This window comes from Pholcus phalangioides, unplaced genomic scaffold (genome assembly GCF_987345545.1).
Source record: "Pholcus phalangioides strain wild (caught in Gottingen) unplaced genomic scaffold, Ppha-v1.0 ptg000013l_1, whole genome shotgun sequence".
NCBI classification, from domain to species: Eukaryota; Metazoa; Arthropoda; class Arachnida; order Araneae; family Pholcidae; genus Pholcus; species Pholcus phalangioides.
Genome location: NW_028301606.1, coordinates 19,313,626 through 19,327,551, shown reverse-complemented (window position 1 = coordinate 19,327,551; position 13,926 = coordinate 19,313,626). Strand labels below are relative to the sequence as shown.

Here is a 13,926-nt window from a genome sequence, read left to right as displayed (position 1 = left end):
GTGTTGTTTGAGTGACGTCACTCTAACACTCTAGGTTTGCAGGATTTTAAAGTTCATTCTTGGCTTCTATTGACGTTCAAAATAATAATATCTACAATTTTTTGAGTGACTTATAATAATATTCCGCTGGATTGATTTTTTTTTTAAATAATTTCGTGCTTATTTAAATTAGTACAGTCAGTGGAAATTTTTTTCAAAACTTTTGAAGACGTCCTCTATTACATATTTGAAGTGACTTGTGTGTGTGAGCGAGCTTCATGATACTTAACAGTCATGTGCCCCCCTAAACGTTTAACTTACTATTTGGAAAAACAAGCATTTTCACTTGCTTTTATCATCATTTTTTAATTTTATTTTATCATCAATCTTTCGAAATCTGCCGACTATATACGTATTACGTACTTGTGAATTTAATTTCGTAAAAAACACGTAAAATATTATTTATTATTAATGCGCGCTATACAACTATCTATTAAATTTTCTTTTTAAATTTGAGTTTTGAAATAACATTCATTTATAATGCACATATCTTCTCGTTATAAACTGCGATTAGACTTATTTTAGATTGTTTTAAAATCACTCTTCCTTTTTTTTTATTGTGTGGAGACGCCGGAAGTTACTCAGTTTCTTGTAGTTAATCGAATTTTATCAATAGATGAGCACCTACGCGCGAAGTTAATGCATTTTTCGAGGAAAATAGAAATATTTAATGCTTTCGTCGTCTACATTCTGACAAACTAAACTATAATTCTGTCTATCACTTTGAAATATAGCGAGAACAAATTCAAAGAGCTTGAACAAGTTCTAAATATTTCAACATACCGTTATGCTTAACTTTCTTCACTAATGATAGCAAACAAACGTATGAAGCATTTCTCTTGCAGCTTAGGATTTTTATCATGTTTTTTTTTGAAAGAGTAAAATAAGTTCCTCAGTCGTTATCACCAACTCATTCTTCTTTTATTCAAATATTCATAGTCGCTTTTATGAAAACTCTTCGACTAATTATATTACTACATGAAGTGTCGTTCTTATTCTATTAAGTGCACCGGTCCTTTGATGTCTTTTAGATGTTAGATAGCTCAGTGTTATTCAGCTCATCAAAATCGTTTGTTATTTTGAACACAGTAGAAAGAAGTGATGACTTTGCGCTTTAAATGAACAAAAAAAAAAAAAGATATTAAAACGAAACGTATAAAGAATGCAGTTCCAAATAAGAGTAAAGCATATTTGTGCCTTACTAACTCTACTGCTGTCATCAATAAATAATAGTGCGACAATATCTGTTATAAATAAATGAACAGCAAACTGATGAGAAAATGTGTGTTTTCGAGTAACTTACGAAAACTTTTAATGAAATGGAAGGAATGAGAAAAAAAAAAAATCTAAAAAAAAATCATTTTTCCTTTCTAAATACCCCCCTCAAGAACAATTTAATTTGGTCTTTATGTTAGTGACCTGACGGACAGGGGCGTAGCGAGAAATTTCGTTCGGGTATAAAAATAATAAATACCAAAATAATAAAACAATAGATTTAGCCATCTTTTTCCCCTTTTTTCGGTCATTTTCTCACATTTCGGAAGGGGGGGGGGCAGACCCTCAAGTCCTCCCCCCCCCCCCCGTTTCCCGCTACTTTGTTCATTTAGACCGAATGAAAAATCGGAAAAATCTCTCAAAAAAAAAGCCTTAGTGAAACGGGACGGAATATGCGAATCATGTACTGCATGAATATATATATATATATTAAAAAAAATCACACAATCGAATTTGATTTGCAAATAATGCAAATTTTTTTTGTGTTCTTTCCCTTTTCTGTGTATTTTTTACCTTTTTTTTCTGTCTATTTAAAGCTTGGATTCCTTCACAAGACATCAATGAAGGATTATCATCAAATTTATATAGTTCTCTTTGGCCTCTATTACACTTTGGTATTACCCGTATTTTTAACTTTGTGACAATATCCTGGGGCCAGGGCCGTCTTAAGAGCATCGTGGGCCCCCGGGCCAATTGGTTTTTCTGAGGCCCTACCTTGCAAATTCTAGGAAATTCCAATCGGATCTCATTTTGTGAGGCCCCTCTTCTCCTGAAGCCCGGTGAGCCCGTGCCCGGGTGAGACCATGTGTTAAGATTGGAGCATTGCCTGGGGCCGTCTTGAGCCCCAATGAATTTACAGTGAACTTCCAGGAAATGGAGTCACAAAGTTGTATAAATGAAAAAGTCGCACAACTGAAGCATTAAAGAAAATTGCCATCCCCTCCCTCTTTGAAAGACATGAAAATGTTATAAAATTCGATGTGTTAAATTGCATCTCCAATTCAGTTATATATTTAAAAAAATTCAATCATACAAATTAATTTTAAAATCGCATTTCAAATCGCTTAGAGAAATGGCAATGCTTTTGCTTATACCTCGATTATTCATATTGTATTCCTTGGAAAATAAAAAGGAATTATTGGCAGACCTGTTCTCAGGGACGTTTTAACGCAGGGCTCATCCCGGCCTCCGTGGTCCCACGTGCAAGAGGCTTCGTGATAATGAGATTTGATGCTATGATTTTTGAAAGAAATCATTTATATCGTCCAAAATGACAAAAATACTTAATATCAAAACCTGTGACACCTTTTGACCGACGTCTGCAGACAGGAATGAAGGTAGAAAATGTTTCAGAATGGGGATTATAACGTATTACGAGTACATGCACAAAGAGACTATCAGAAGAGTTTTCACCATACAAAAATCAATTGTGAATCAATTTGAGTGTTATATGGTGAATGTGTTCTAAAATACATGGGAGGGTCAGCATGACCCCCACCACTTCCGTCTTTCTAGATTACTGATTCGAACCTCCATTTTTAAGAAAGAAAATAAAAAAGAATTTCTGTAACACACACACACACACACACACACACAATAAGAACATGATAATTGAAGAAAAATGATAATTGAAGAAAAGTCGAAAAATCTCTGTTTTTGATTCATACTTACTTGACATATTGAAGCAGAAAGAGCACACAGTGTCACACAGACCCCGATCTTTCTAGTGTAAAAAAAAACAATAAACATTGTGATTGGAAAATCATTCACTGTTGCGCTACTAATTGCCACAAAACAAGTTGAGTGCAGAAAAACTTTTCAATAAATTAATTGTTCATATGAAATTTGGATTTAATAGGATGAAAAGTATTGATAATATCAAGACATTTTATAAATTACAATTGAATCCGTGTTTTGTACTGAAAATCAGAGGATCTGTCAAATCAGTAAATGATTGGAAAAAAAAGAAAAATGCAGTGGATTCACACAGTGACATCGAAGCCGAAGGTGCTCGAGCACCAACGGCAATTTATAGAACGGACCTGAGCAACCCCAGAACTGATTCAGAAATCAAAATTTCCCGCATGAAAGTGAAGACAAGCAAAACATATGCAAAACACTCCCCCCCCCCCGAGCGGATTCTTTGAGATGCATTTATGAAACAAATCAAAATAGCTTTTAAATTCTCCCCGTTTTTTTATTTTTATAAATTTTAAAGACATAATTTTCCAAGACTAAAAAGTAAAAGACGAAATTAACTACATATAGCAGTGGTGGCCAATAGCTGACCAGCGGGCCGATTGCGGCCCGTGAAGTGATTTTGTGCTGCCCACGACAAAGTAAAAATACCGTGAAAAAATTAAATTTGTGATCATTATTTGAACTATCGGGGGTTCCAACGGCAGATTTCTTGATTAACAAACTACTTACAAACTTCTTATTTCTAGCGACAAAATTAATTTAATAACTAACTAATTAATTCAATTAATACTGGAGCGGCTTATACATCGAAGTTGCACCGGTCCGCGACGCTGTAGCTGATTATTATATTGACTTGCGAACAGAAAGAACATGGCCACCCCCGGTATACAGGCATTACTCAACAATAACGGGGATCATTGCTAGTAAAGTCATGTTAAAATAGCATGAGATGGTTACTGCTCCGACAACGTGTTTGATAGAGGTATGACGTGAGATTTTGAGATGCAGTCACCTTTCCACTCAGGGTTCGAATACGAGCTGCCAACTAATCCTTACTAGGCCTGACAACTTTTAGTGGTATCCCGTATTTTTATGAAAGAATTACGGCCAGCAGAGGTATTTTCATCGTATTGTGTCGGTGTCACAATAGTTCAGTGCGAAACAATTCAGCGCAGCGACAATACAGCGTAAGACAATTCAGCGCCGACGATTCAGCGCAAGGGGAAAAAAGATAAATAAAAATTAATAAGGTGATAATATAATAATAAGGTTTATATATTTTATAAACCTCTCATTTATTACCCCCTTAGTTATATCCTTGACTGAAGATGCACTGCTCTAATTTAATTTCTGTGTCAGTTTCTCCTCTTTCTGCAGAGACGTTATGAATTTCCAAACATTGGGATAATGGACTTAACAGTGCTGCTGAATGAATTGTGACAACCCTCAATATTATTATTGGTTTTTGCCAAGCCGTCAATAGTGGCGTCGAACTGATTTAATAGTTCTATGGGAAATTTCAGATCTCTCCGATGATTTCTTCGTGTTGGCATTCCAGTCCAGGTGTCTGCGGAATGATTTACAATGCCATGTAAATATTCCTCGTTGTCTCTGTTAGTACTGTCTAACAAATTATGAGGTAACATTTTACGTCCCTTTTTACTAATTAAAAATTCCACAGAACAAAAAGTATCGAACGTATGGCATGGAATCCTTTTCCCTTGCACTGAATCGTCGGCGCTGAATTGCCTTGAGCTGAATTGTCGTTGCGCTGAATTGTCTCCACTGAATTCTCTCGCACTGAACTGTCGTAGACTTATGTCCGTTTGTTGATTCTTTTCTACGAGAAGAATTTTCACGGGCCGGATGAAAACTCTTGACTTAACAGCCTGTATTTGACCCAGGGGACGAAAGTTGTGCATCCTTGTGTTAAAGCGAGTTTTCCTAGGAGCAGATTTTTATAGGCTGCGTGAACCGAATAGGGACTATTATGCGTCGGAAGAAGCGTGTAAATTTATCACGTCACACGTTCGTATTATCCTTGCGTGGCGAATCAGTTGTACTGCCGTCTGCACGTCTCCGTTCAAAGCCGGGTTTTCGTAGCCGCATGTTTTCTGTGGCACGTGCTACGCGAATCGCCCAGCGCAACACGCTGTCCACTCAGTGGTTCAACTGTTTTCCTACAGAGCCAGAGCGCAACACGCCTCACACCAGCACTTTACGCTGGGCGTGATTGCCCGACTGTTTCTTAATCAAGAGTAAAATGTGTCATGCATTTTGCAGATATTCTCTTCACTTTTGTTCTTTTCTTCCCCATTCCTTTCTGTCTCCCTGCTCTTATAGTGAAAAATGTCAAAAATACGTGAAGATGCAGATGACAGAACAGATGATGCACCACGTTGGGAAACACAAACGCGTAGCGTGATAAAGTTACACATTTCTGCCGACGCAAAGTGGTCCTGAAAAAACAACCTGCTCCTAATATTCGGCCATAGTGTGCCTTCTCGGGGCCCCAGGGCAGAATTTTTCGTAGTGGGAGGCCCTCTTGAAAGGCTTATTATTAGCCAAAACCAATGTAAACTTTCGTGGGGGCACCCATTTGTGCACCACACGGCGCAGAAATTCGACTGAATGAATGAATGCCAGGGTCTCTGCCACCGGACTTATCCCGTTGCCGAGATCTCTTCCAGCCCAGCTTCGTGGCAGAGTCTGGAACAACGTGAATGCACCTAACAGTCTGAGTGTGTAGCTAGTGTTGTGGCTGATATTTCAGTGCTGCCATCTATGCTTTTAAATTGTGAGTGATGTGTAATGATTGAATATTTATAACGTTGTAGGCCTGTTGCTCTCTGTGACGAGACTTTTTAACGGGGAGATCAGCTCGCATTAGCGCCTTGAAGTTGGGAACCACAGCAAACCAACTTCAGCCGAACACCACTGTGGGGTTCGAACCCGGATCCTCGCGATGCAAGTCCGTCACTATGACCACTCGACCACCACAGCGACAACAGCAGAAATTCGACTGAAAACCCGGCTTAAAGTCGGGTTTTCCTAGGAGTAGAATTTCTGCGTCGTGTGTAGCGGGGAAACGCTGATTGTTTAAAAACCTGAAATTCACGTTTTTTGACCAATCACAGTTTTCACGCTGGACGCGCAGCAGAAAGCCTGCTCCTAGGCAAACGCGGCTTAAGACAGAGAGTGTGGTTGTACGACGCGACATCTGTTGTGACTTTTACTGTATCTTCTGATTTTCGGACGAGAAAAATAAAAGGACCACTTGTTTATTTCCTCCTCGTCTCTGTTTTGAGTGCTTGAACTAGATGAAAAGATGCTTTGAATTTCCCAATTGGCGGCATCAACATTTATGAATTTGTTTTGAAGTTTTGTCAGTTCATAGGAAGGAAATAAAGCCATAGAAGAAGAAATTTTTGTAAAAGTTTAATGTAGTGTTTTGTAATGTGTCGAAATTGGGTAAGAAATTGTCTTAAACCGTCACTAGAAACATAAACTATTATGAGAAATGTCTAAATAATTCTCAAAGCATATAGGATTGTCCCAGGTTTGAATTTCCAGTGTCCACATTTAAAAACGAATACAAATTTATGAGGTTTCTGAGTTTTTAGATTTTTTTACATTCAAACTAAGCATATATTTGGAAAGAGTGGGAAGGAAATCATGTAATGTGTCACTATTTCCTGGATTTAATGGCAAGCTACAAGCGCTGAAAAACTGGTGAAGTTCATAATCGAATTGTTACCACATTACAACAAATACTTGGTACTCGTTACCGTAAACTTGTATTGAACCCACGAACTGAAGCACCTTCTCCCGAATATTCGCTACCATCTCTCTCCATAATAACTATAGATATATTGGGTTGGAGGCCCTTCCCTGCTCCCAATATTTCCAATATACAGTGTAGACTGAGAATGATCTGTTACATGGAAAAGGGTGATAGACAAGCCTAAAGGAAACAAAACACCATAGCAACCCTGACCTATCTTCAACCATTTTTGAGTTATGGCGGATAATGGGTGCGGATAATATTGAGTTATGGCGTTATACAAGGAAAATTTCGCCAATGAATTTGTAAAGTTTGTGAAACACCTACACGTAAACTAAGCACATATTTTTGAAAAAAATAAATCCTATCAATGTCGTCATATCCGTGAGGATATCTGGATTTGATGATGAGCTACAAGTGCTGAAAGATTGGCAATGTGCAAACTTGGTTTATCACCAACATTTATAACCACCATTTCTGTGAAGACTCGTCTTGCTACAATTGATCAAATTTACCAAAAACTTGTTCATTGCTGTAACTTTTGAAAGACAGTAAACCCCATGTCCATGAACTTGTTCAGGATAACTGTACCCCTTTGTTCCCAATACATCACTGAGATCAGTGTTAGTCAAGGTAGACATTATAGTAATTTTGGCCGTAATTTGATTTTGCAATCCAATCTGTTTGCGCTTGTAGCTCGCCATTAAATCCTAAAACATTACCTTTACACCTTATAAGGTTTTTTTTTCTGAAAAATCAAACTTGTCAGGCAAATAAGCCACCTACATCAGCTGATTTCAGTGATGGATTGCAAACAAGAGGATTTATTGTAAGCTCTTTTGCATGGGTGGAGATAAAGGCAGGGGGGGGGGGGAAGCCCCCCCCCCTGTACAAAGGTACAGTGTCAAAGGTACAGTCGACTGATGTAATGTATATATGAATTGACATCATTATCATCATGCCCCCTCAGCAATAATGACAGTGCCCCTCAGACTTCTAAGTCTATCTCTGCCCATGCTCTTTTGAAAGCTGTTGCAATGCACAAGGTTTTTGGGAAATTTGACTGGTTGTAGCCACAAGAGTTCTTGCTGAATTAACACGTAAACAATTTTGGCAACAATTCAATTTTGAACTTTACCAGTCTTTCAAGCGCTTGTAGCTTGATATTAAATCCAGGAAATAGTGATACATTATATGATTTTTTTCCCGTTCTTTCCAAATACGTGCTTAGTTTGCATGTGTAAAAAAACTCGAACTTCATAAATTTGGGTTTTTTCCGAGTTATTGCATTTTTCTTCCAAAATCAATTATCCACCTTAAATTGAAAATGGTTTGAAATAGGACTGGTTTGTTAGAGTATTTTACGTTCAACTTCAGCTTGTCTATGACCCCCTTTTGTTTGGTAGAATAGATCATGTTCGGCCTGTATATATGGTCTATTTTTTGTCGGCAAATTCTTGACCATGTCAAAACTGGGATGCGTCACCAACATTGTCCTCTTTGACAATAAACCATGCATATTTTAGATGTTCCATCTTTCCTGTAACTCTAACAAACGCCTCGGAATTGGGTGTGCCGATAAAAAAAATTCTCGCTATGCAGTTGTATAATGTATATTGGGACTTTATCGGTGCAGTATTGTCTTAGTGACAAGGAACAATGGCGTCAGTGTTCCCTATAATTAACTAATGTTTCTTGTCACTTCTATAAGTTGTTATATAAAAATCTTGAGTGAAAGAGCAATACTGGTACAGTAGATACCACGTTAGAATCATCGGATAATGTTAAAATTTGAATATAGTTTTCACATTATCTTCTATTCAAGTGATGTTGCATTAGCATATCACACTCTCGAGTAAGATTCCCGTAGTGTGGTAACAAGTTCTGGAAGTGGCATATAAAACTATTTGTGGGTTATCATTCAGATACAGTTATCTGTGGTGCAGCAGAAAAATCCTGGGCACCAGGTCACCATAGGCGCTAAAAAATTAGCATGCACAAGTCCTGACCTAATATTAGATTTATTGCAGATGAGCATGTGAAAATGTTTTAGATTCAAAAATGGCCTTCTTTAGCACACCTATTTTCATGAATGCGTTGGTCAAAATCTATGCATGCATAATAACTGTTTGAATGGGTTTTTTTTTTTTTCAGAACTGGAAATTTCATCTCAAAATCCATCAATCTGGGTAAAAAACCGGCAATGATATCAGCAGGAGAGCCTCAGGTTTTCTATCCCTTAGGCATAGAATATCTGTCGAATCACCCTAGGGATGTTTACCTTCCAGCCGAGGTCACCCCTGCTGCCTACAGTGTAAGCTCGCTGGATTTCAGTCAAGATCTGTTGAGGGCTCTTCAAGGAGTTTCTTTGAGAGAAAATTCGAAAGTAAGTCTCATTAAGTATTCTCCCTTGATCGTAGTTTAATTTTTCTTTTTCTAAAAATGTTTGGTTGTTGGGGGGGGGGGATGACGTTAAAACGAAATTAGGATCTATTCAGTTCATGGTTGTATCACTTTTAGTCAGTTTTCACCTCTATGATATAATTAGCAATGATAGGGTCACTTAACAGCATCATGGTCCCACTATGCAACTCGTAGCTCATTCTGAAACACAAAAATGTGGTACTGTTGCTGGTCAGCTGAAGTTGGGTTTTCTGGGGTTCCCAACTTTAAGGCCCAAATGTAAGCCGATTTTCCCATTAAAAAGTCTTGCCTCAGAGAGCAACAGACCTACAACGGTAAAATCATCAAACATTACACTTCACTCACATTTCAAAAAATATGTGATAAATGGCAGCACTATAACAAGCGTTACAGAAACAAGCTTCATGTTAGGTTCACAACACGGACACGCTCATTCCAACATGTACCAATTTGTTAGAAGTTTTGCAGAGGAATATGGACAAGGCAAGGTACATGTGTGGTTTAGTAGTAGTAGTAGCATGTACACACACATTTTAACATGTACCCATACATGCCAATCTTTGAATCAAGCCTCTCCATGATGGCGAATGCTCATAGCGGATGGGGGAGGGGATTCGGAAAAAAACTTCCGGGAGGGGGGGGTGACAAAATTTTTTTCTCATGAATTTTTTAAAAATTCAAATTAATTTTCTTCAACTTTGAAAGAAATTGTGAATCTGACATTCTATATCAAACTAGCAGTAATGCCTGGCACTGCCTGGATTTTCTTCATATACTGGGGGCATTAACACTCAGCCACTCCATCCCAGTCACCCATAACACCCATTTATATACTGGCTGCTTAACTGCCAACGAAATTGTACATGATCTGCTCCCCAGTGCTACCAAGATAACCCAAGTAGACATTCTAAAAGTCATTGCTGCTGGATAGTTTTCGTGACTCTACCGGGCATTTGCCCAACTCTGACAAACTTTTGAAGTATCCTATTGTTTAAGTTTGGGGAGGGGGACTGTTTGGTACACGAGCAAAATTTGGTAAAGAATTGTATGAAATTGTTGATTTGTATAGAGAACGTTCTATATGCCTTGGAGAGATAGGCCCTCTTAAAATAAATCGAGTCGACTTGATTACTCTCATGCATGGGTAATCTTATCGGTTTGCTTATCCGATAAGCAAACTTATCGGATAAGTGGTGTGTTAGTCTGGCTGTCCATGTACAGTCCTGTTCAGAGTGCATGAGCTCTAAGGAATGAGGATTCATTGGCTTTGTAGTCTGGGGTGCTTACCCGGCAAGTGAGATGTCACTGGCCGATTATCTGCAAGGACAGTTGAATTTTCTTTCTTGGACTTATCTCCGCATTAGCCAGCTGTGGAAACTTTCATAGTAGTAGCAGAGAGGGGCATCTTCCAATGAGCTGAAAAACCTAATTTTGCATATAGAACGTTCTCTATACAAATCAACAATTTCATACAATTCTTTCCACCATCAAGCTTATATTACTGGAGAGCAGGGCCGTCGTTTCAGCTTTTCCAGGGGGGACCGACTTTTTCTAGGGGGGGGGGGAGACAAAGAACATGTACTCAATGAATGTCTATATATACATTTGTGTATATATATACCATTTTTAGTGTATTTTCGAAAGCCCCCTGAACCCCCCCCCCCCAAATGACGGGTCAGCTGGAGAGAGTATGACGTCAGCGGTCTCTGCCTTGGCAGTGCTGAAAATGGTGTCCCCCAACATTTTTCATCGGAAGATCACGTGACTCGGTGAAAACAAACACAATCCTACATTATTTTCTTATGGCATCCACAGGAATTTAAAATAATAAATGAAAGAAATAATTTTAGCATCAATTAGATAATTCCAAAATTGATGAAAGAAATAATTACAGAATTAATGAGATATAATTTCAGAATCAATGAAAGAAATAATTCCAGCATTAATAAAAGAAATAATTTCAGCATTAATGAAAGTTATTACAGAATTAATTAAAAAAAGAATTCCAAAATTAATGAAAGAGGTAATTCCAAAATTAATGAAAGAGATAATTCTAAAATTAATGAAAGAAATAATTCCAGCATTAATGAAAGTGATAATTCAAAAATTAATGAGATATAATTTCAGAAGTAATGAAAGAAATAATTATAATGAAGGAAATAATTCCAAAATTGATGAAAGAAAATTCAAGAATTGATGAAGGAAAATTCAAGAATTAATGAAGGAAAATTCAAGAATTGTGAGAGAAAATTCATGATGTGAAGTTGATGATGTATCATGATATAAAATTTTCAATATTGCCCAGTCCTAGTGGGTACTGGTACTATGTTCCCCCTGTCACCAGATAAAAAAATCTGCCTATTGAAAATACCTGTTGAAACAGCATATACAGTTGAGCATTAATTTAATGAATTTGCTTGATTTAATGAGTGATTGTGTGTGTATGTATATGTGCTTGTTTTACCTAAATTTGCTTTGATGTAGTGAATGTCGGCCCGATCGAGCTCTTTAAATTTAGGTTTGACCTGCGGCTATATGGAATATTGTGCCCTACTTTTTCAAAAAATTAATGTCAGCCCATATTACTGAGGACTTGTGCTTTTCTTTGAATGTTTTTTTTAAAGTATGGCTGTATGAAATCTGGATATTGGAATTTTGTTTACAGAACACCAGAGACATTTTCCTCACATCAAAGTTTCTTCTGATGTCATAAGACTAATTTTTGTCCTTTTTCTTGTGGATTAGCAAAAGGAAGGTTTGATCCTACGTGAAAGCGCTGATGGTAATGGAGAAGAAGAATTCTATTTCAATGGACCAACTCTTGTTTGGAGCCGAAGTAGTGGTCATGGGGTTCGAACCCATGTCAAGTCTTTCACTCTACAAAATCCAGTTTCTCAAGTAAAACAAATGATTCGTTTTTTACTCTTATGATCATCATGGTAATGATAGAAAAACAGCTTTTTGACCAAAAATATATTACTGTACTCAGGGTTGTTTGGTTTTAACCAAGTGGTTTTTTCAAAAAATCACATGAAAGTGACCTAAATATAATTTTTTTCTCTTGAAAAATATTATATTGGTTCATTATTAGCCAAAATGTTTCATTCTTACCATATTTTCTATTCTTGGGGTACATTCTGATGGTATATCTTTAAATAGTGGAAGATGATATGTGTGGTTTTTTTCCCAAACAAATCTCATAAAAGCGGCCTGAATATAAATTTTCTTTCATATTAAGTATTGTAGTTGCTAAAAATTATGTATATTATCAAATTTTTTCATTTTTACTGCATTTTTTAAAATTGTGCTACATTCTGATGCTATATTTTAAGCAAATTCATGAATGAGGATTGTATCACACCAGGATTTAAGCTAGATAAAAAATTCCTTTAGCAAAAAGTGTAAATGGGGGGAAAAGCTTCAGCAAAATGCTACAATGATAATGATTTATCATTGGATGTCTTCCCATTTCGTACCTCCTGTACGCATTTTTGTGAAAGTGGCTACTACTTCTTTAGACCGTAGCTTAAACCCTGCATCACACATGTGGTGGTGTATTATCTCAAAGGCTTTTTTCCCTCCCTCCACAAAGAAACAGCAACAGTAGTGACCTCCCTGTCATGCCAAGGGCAGGTGGTCTTATAATCAAAAAAGACACCAGCTGCTCCTAAAGGACAAAGACCAGTGTACTAGTAGTAGTTACATTAACTCAGACATTTTCATTTTCTTTCCATAAGAAGGCTTATATTGAAATTTTTTTATGCAAATTTTTAACATAACCCCCAATTAATCAAAGTTTTACTGTACAGTAGTGAAAGCCCAAAATTGGCCAGTTCGTGAAGTGGCCGATGATTGCTGTCCAAATAATTTTCAGTTAGAAATTCCTTGGAATATGGAGCAAGTGTTTTATGAAAAATAATCAGCTATATATATATACAGGGTGATTATAATTAAAGTTCTGATTCCTAAACACAAATAAGAACTGCTGGTCAGAATGACTTGAAAATTTGTATGGGTCCATTGCATGAAGCAATGGAATTTTCTTTGGCAAAAGAAAAAAATACTTTAAAATGTACAAGTATGTGATTCTGCACTTCCAGTGGTATAATCTATTTTGCGCAACCATATCATTTTTTCACTTCAACAGCATCAGTGTGTGAATGACAGAGCTGGACAAATAACTATTTGTCCAGATACCACCTGGTTTTGTTTGTACAGTGCTTTTTGTAAGAGGAATGTACATATAGTTAAAGAAGTGGAAGTGCTTATTTGTGATCGAGCTGTTCTGTCTTTATAGACCATGTGTTCCCAAGCTTCTTGAAGTGACATCTCCCTTTTTTAACCAAAAAATATTTATTTGCGATCTGCTACATGAGCTGACCTTATGTCCTGTCCCAAAATTACTTTTTGGAATGCTTGTTTCAGTTTTGATGAGGCTGTTATTGATTTTTAACAATATATTTTTTAAATATTATATAAATATTTATTTTGTTTTTTAATGTACCCTACTTAGTGTTCTTTATGTAAGATGGAAGTGTAGCATGGTGTATGTTCCTTGATTTCCGTGATTAACAAAGAATCGTCCGATTTCAAAATGCTTGAAATCGACAATTATTGAAAATTGTTAATAAAATGTAGACACTTTCCCCCTCCCCATGTTTCATAATATTGGAATTTGATGAAATTACATTGAACAATACATG

General features: G+C 36.9%; 1 protein-coding gene across 1 annotated transcript in view; it reads left to right on the top strand.

Annotated features, from left to right (window-relative positions):
* Positions 1–6,321: 6,321 nt before the first annotated feature.
* The window catches only part of shtd (anaphase promoting complex subunit 1), a 74,401-nt gene continuing 66,796 nt past the window's right edge, over positions 6,322–13,926 (top strand). The window contains exons 1-3 of the mRNA XM_089240834.1: positions 6,322–6,486; positions 8,954–9,185; positions 11,969–12,121. Of these exons, the coding sequence (XP_089096960.1) occupies positions 9,003–9,185; positions 11,969–12,121 (336 nt within the window). The 5' untranslated portion in view covers positions 6,322–6,486; positions 8,954–9,002. The remainder of the gene's footprint in view (positions 6,487–8,953; positions 9,186–11,968; positions 12,122–13,926) is intronic.